At 43.4% G+C, this 5,688-nt stretch overlaps 3 protein-coding genes across 3 annotated transcripts; 1 reads left to right on the top strand and 2 right to left on the bottom strand.

Annotated features, from left to right (window-relative positions):
- The first annotated feature begins 433 nt into the window (after positions 1-433).
- On the top strand, positions 434-2,673 carry SARC_12783 (phosphatidylserine decarboxylase). The gene is made up of 5 exons (XM_014293105.1): positions 434-502; positions 1,101-1,204; positions 1,756-1,861; positions 2,102-2,182; positions 2,394-2,673. The coding sequence occupies exons 1-5, from the start codon at positions 452-454 to the stop codon at positions 2,490-2,492; spliced, it is 441 nt and encodes a 146-aa protein (XP_014148580.1). The 5' UTR covers positions 434-451; the 3' UTR covers positions 2,493-2,673.
- A 1,303-nt stretch (positions 2,674-3,976) lies between these two features.
- On the bottom strand, positions 3,977-4,257 carry SARC_12782 (hypothetical protein; the record flags this gene model as incomplete). Its single annotated transcript, XM_014293104.1, has 1 exon — positions 3,977-4,257. One exon carries the CDS (start codon positions 4,255-4,257, stop codon positions 3,997-3,999), a length of 261 nt encoding a protein of 86 aa, XP_014148579.1. The 3' UTR covers positions 3,977-3,996.
- An 8-nt stretch (positions 4,258-4,265) lies between these two features.
- On the bottom strand, positions 4,266-4,916 carry SARC_12781 (hypothetical protein; the record flags this gene model as incomplete). Its single annotated transcript, XM_014293103.1, has 1 exon — positions 4,266-4,916. A coding segment is annotated over one exon (651 nt), but the record flags the coding sequence as incomplete, so codon positions are not given.
- Between the last annotated feature and the right edge of the window lie 772 nt (positions 4,917-5,688).

Here is a 5,688-nt window from a genome sequence, read left to right as displayed (position 1 = left end):
AATGTAATGTAATGTATTGTGTTCACACAACAGCCCGTGTTGTTTTTGAATTTGTAATGTGTGTCTTGCAGTGACCTTGACACGACAGGGTACAAGCATTAGTGGGTAATATATTTAAATCTCTGTAGCTGCATGTTTCCGCTGTTACAAATGCCTGCGCTTGTCTTGTCTCATCTCTGTCTGATTGTATGTAGAATGAATTCAAGAACAGTGGCTGGTGGTGACCTTTGCTTAATCCTTGCAGCCCAAGGAGCATGATTTCACGGGTACAATTGCTAACCCACTGCAACGATACCTTTGCTCGTGGTGCTTGTATACCTACCACACTCTGCTGTATATTGCAATCACCTGCGCTGCAGGTCATATCTTGAACATGGATCCCCTTCCAGTAGTCATGACAGGCCATCTCATTTACTTGTTGTGTATTCTGTAACAGTTCTTCGGAGGATCAATGTGCATAGCCAGACTAGCTCCCCAGGACTACCACCGATGGCACGTGCCGGTATGTGGGTGAATGTTTTAGGGTTTAAAATCCCTATTTCACAAGATCTTACGGTATGTGGGTGAATGCTCCCACAAGACCTCACTCGTATTGCAACTATAATTTCACAACAATTGAACGACTTGTGTCTCAGAACCAAGGGTTAGGTTTAGGGCTTTAAAACACTTTGCTGAGCAACAAAAGTTGTCCACCTCATTGGTATCACAATGCTGGACCCATTACCCACTTGAAAAGGCCCTTATATTGCCCCTTTATCTGTGCCAGGACATTTACAAACAGTAGTGATATTAGAGAGGGTCTCATTCATGCTATGGTCCAGCCCTATAGTGCTGCCAAAAGAGTTCATATTTCAGGGACATCTTTGATCCAATGTCTTGTTTATTTATTGTTCTCAGTTAACCCTAAAAGGTTTCTATTTCAGAGACATCTTTGATACAATGTCTTGTCTACTTATTGTCCTTAGATAACCTAAAAGGCTCCTATTTCAGAGACATCTTTGATCCAATGTCTTGTTTATTTATTGTCCTCAGGTAATCTATAAGGGTTCCTATTTCAGAGACATCTTTGACCCAATGTCTTGTCTATTTATTGTCCTCAGGTAAGCGGCAGGTTAGGGCGCAAGGTCACAGTAGACGGCCAGTTGTACACAGTGAATCCCATTGCTATCCGACAGAAGGTGAACGTCTTCACAGAGAATCTCAGGTAATGTTCCAAAACCCTAGAAACCCTACTGCCAAGTGAATGCCAAGTGTTGAGGTGGTGGTGTGTCTTATTAACATTCGTAGCAGTGTATATTACTCAACAGTGTTCGTGTGTGCACTCAGATGAGTGTACCTGTGAAACCCCGCGTATGCTAAGCTGAGCTTTAACTCTCTGAACAAACCGAGTGAAGGCATTGACGGGTGGTTTTAGGGTTTTAAAATTTTATATATGTGGCATCTCCCTCAGATACATGTATTCTCCCAACAACTACATATATTCTCCTCACAATTACATATATTCTGCTAACAATTACATATATTGTCCTAACACTCTCCTGACATTTACATATATATTCCTATTAATTACATGTATTCTCCTAACAGTTACATACATTCTCTTAACAATTACATATGTTCTCCTTACAAATATATATATTCTCCTAACAATTGGATATACTCTCCTAACATTTACATGTATTCTCCTAACAACTACATATATTCTTCTAACAATTACATGTATTCTATTACCATTTACATATATCCTCCTAACAGAGTCTGCCAAGAAATCCACACAAAAGAATTCGGAACTGTCGTGGCCGTGTGCATAGGAGCAACGCTGGTGGGGTCAGTCAACATCACAGCTGAGCCATTGAGTGAGGTACATCCAGCACATATCTATCTGCCGTGACTTTTTGAATTTGTTGTCCTAAACTCCAAATCTAAATCGGATCGAAAGTTTAGTACAAAGCACGTCCTGTTTCTTAGCCAGTAGCTACTCAGTTGAACCATATTCGCTCTCGTCATCTGATCAGTTGATCGATTGTCGTATTGTCGTGTTTTCGTGTATAAGATAGGACTTACTTATCCTGAGTATCGTTAATAAAAATCACTCACACAGGTACGGAAGGGCGACGAGCACGGCTTCTTTGCCTTCGGAGGCAGTACAGTGATAATCCTGTTCCAGCCCAACCGAATCAAGGTATGGCATTACGAGGCAATCGCAAGTGGCCCATGACGGGGTACTATAATTCTCATTCGAATCTTCCACCGGCTCACATAGTAACCTGCCACATTCGTGTATTGTAGTTCGATAGGGATACTATTTAACGTTATAACCTTCCACATTCATGTATTGCAGTTCGATAGGGACACCATTTCACGTAGTAACCTTCCACATTCGTGTACTGCAGTTCGATAGGGACATGATGGAGAACAGCAAGAAGCCCTTAGAAACGCTCGTGAAAATGGGTACTCGCTTGGGTGTGGCTACTCAACCTGCAGACGAATGATTAACGTAAACGTATTACAAATGTTCAAAGCAAACGTATCTGTCTCAAGTATGGGGCTGAGCTGATCATGGTACAATCCACTTGATGAGGTGATCGGTAGGGCTTTATTAAAATCGTTAAGGCCAACGTATGGCAATAGCAAGTCAAGTAGCAAGTTGATGTAATTATTAAAAATGACGGATTCACTGTATACTCGTGTTCTGCGGCAGGAAATAGCTGCTTTGAATCTGTACCACAGGGTAAGACTCGTTGGATCACTATATATTCCGTTGTAAGGAAATATTCCCAATATCTTTGTATGTATAACGTACCACCAGTCATCTGCAAAGAAGAGAGTGTATATGAGACACGCGTGCCATGAGAGCAGCTGGTGTGGCAATTTCCACCGTTAGGTGACGTCACACATGCACACAGGGACTCTCGATTCAAAAACACCTAAACCCTAAAAAACCTAAACCCTAAAACCCAAGTGCATCTCGCACTATGAGTGTACCAAACACGCCTCTCCGCCCAGGGCACATGAAAATTAGTGCTAAAGGGTATAGACGCAGAATATTTATGAGCTCCAGTTTAATATACAAATAAGACGGCCACTCAACACATGAACGATCTGTCATAGCTACCGCTTCAATTAACAAAACTACAGACGAACACGGAACCCAGGCTATGCGCAGAAAGATGCATTTGTACACGTTTTAGAAACGAAAGATACATTTGTACACGTTTAGGAAATTCAGATCAGCGTGAATCGAGGTGAATCGAGGTGATCTGTTAACATCCACATAACGGCTACAGTCGATTTTGTACAGCCATGAAGGTTGATTACCTGGTAGACACACGTGCGGGCGTGTATCTAACCCATCTCAAAAGCGAAGGCACATCACACATGAAATACACCCAAGTACGCAAATCAACATTCTGAAACATGCGTATCACACGTGAAATAACGCAAATAAGCATTCTGAAACATGCGCATCACACATGAAATATAGAAACATGCAAATCACACATGAAATACAGCCAAGTATGCAAATAAACATTCTGAACATGCGTATGGGTACTCGGCATACTTCCGGCAAGCTGTCACGAGTTCCCTTTCTCCAAATCACGTACATACAGTTCGTTTGATTTCAGTGAGATGGTGATGAACATGTAATCAACATGTTCACTCATGCACTTGAGTGTCACTTAACACGCTAATGTGTTTAAAAAGTCACCGCAGATCAGTGCTTGTTATACCAATCCGACCAGTAGCTTCAGCTCACATGATTTTCTCTAGGTCCATCAGAGACGCCGATTATGTAACCCAAGCACAATTCAAGTCTGTTCACAGGACAAAATCGGAGGTCCACAATCCTAGAAGTAGAAATCTACCCAACCCGTCTCTATCGAACCCAATCATTATTTGCAGCGTTGAAGAAAAGGAACACGCGCTTCTCCTTTTCTTGAAGATAAAGAGTATATACATAAATGAATTATTTTTCCTCTTTACTAACCTAAAGATTTACTCTCCAGAATCGTAGTAGGTCAAGTTTTCCACACATTCCTTAACTGGAGAAGTACCATCTGGTGTGAAAAAAACAATTTGGTCTTCGCAATCTGCCCCAGTTTCGTACGCCTCGCAGTTATCTTGATCACCAGATGTGGTGAAACATTCAGTCCTTTCGCTATCGCGATTATACCACGCCGCAAGATACTTGCCCTCAAACTTCGAATCCGTAGAAGTAGCCAGTAAACACATTGCACCCGCAGGAGGTTTGGGCATCTTCAATACTAGCATGACTTCAGGGGCTGCTCGCTCTCTTCGGCGATGAAGTTCTGCTTGCGACAGTCGAAGTCTGTTTCGTGTGTCAAACACTTCTCGCGTGCCTCGTCAGAGAGACAGTACGTCTTTCCAAACCGTGCCGTGTGACCGGCAATCCACATATCGCACTGCTTCACACAAAACAAGCGAGAGAAACCGGGGCGGCGGCCCTGTGATGGGTCAGCGAACTCGTCAATTACCAATGGGAAATAGAGAGTGTCGGCTTGCTTAGGGGCGTTCTCGTCGCACGTGCTACCATCTTCCGATTCCTTAGGTACCGTAAAGACAGCTTTGTATGGTTCAGCACATGGGCGGAGCGAAACGTATCCCTCATCGTCAGAAATGCACATTTGGCCACCCTCTGCTGGAGTACAAAATACGTAGCTGGCAAAATCATCATCTTCTCTGCAGACGGCGATTGTATCGTCCTCAATGGCCATTTGATCCTCCGTGTCACCTATGCCGGGTGCGATAACCGCAGCGTCATCACACGAACCCAATTCTAAAACGGGAAAGTCGTTTGAACGCCCCACCGTAAGGCACTCGCCATCGACAGTCTGGACAGTCCCCTTGGACCCGTCTGCAGGATACTCGCTGAACTCTATGGTACCCCCTGTTCCCTTCCATTCAAGGTTTGTTTATATATCTCTGTGTCTATACACACTGTATGGCGCCCCAGCCCCAGGAGTACCGAACTACACAAACAAGTTTCCTCCAGCAGGATGGACTTGATAAAAGTGATGTGTCAGCGTTTAGCTCTTTAACAAGCGTCGGCCATCAAGACGAGACCATGATAACCCTGTCACAAGCGACCGAGGGACCTGAACCCCTAAACCCTGAAAACGCATAACTGAATCAGTGATAGTTAGGAGGGGACATCTGTAAATACCCGTCTCTATGCGTTAAAATGGTAATGAGAAACGTTTAACCTAATCTGGCTTTTAGCGTGGCCAGATCTGTGACACATTTAAGTTGAGAAGAGACTTCTTTAAATAGCTAAAATATTTACACGCTTTCAGTGATCAAACGCGGCTGAGAAGCCGCAGGGACCGAAAGCGTATGTTCATAGGGGTAATTTATTTGTTTATATTCAGACATTCGGGCCTATTGATTATTTGTATAGGGTCTCTAATGGGCAAAACCTATTCAGCCGGGAAAAAAGGCGTCGTGTACATTTATTGGCGACGGACAAAAAATCAGGGATAATGTCGACAGGGACTTAGAAAAGCCGATACGCTTCAGTAATAAAGTATTAGTTTGAAGAAGAAAAAAATTAAAGGGAATAAAAATGCCTCCAGAAGGCCCCAGAAAATAGTGAACACTCCCCCCCCCAAAAGGGTGTAAAGGTGTTCGAATAGCGAAACCACCCACCACCCGGCACCCCCCTTCCGG

This window comes from Sphaeroforma arctica, assembly GCF_001186125.1.
Source record: "Sphaeroforma arctica JP610 unplaced genomic scaffold supercont1.2578, whole genome shotgun sequence".
Lineage (NCBI taxonomy): Eukaryota > Ichthyosporea > Ichthyophonida > Sphaeroforma > Sphaeroforma arctica.
The sequence above is the reverse complement of the archived record's forward strand: the minus strand, read 5'-3'. Positions and strand labels throughout refer to the sequence as shown.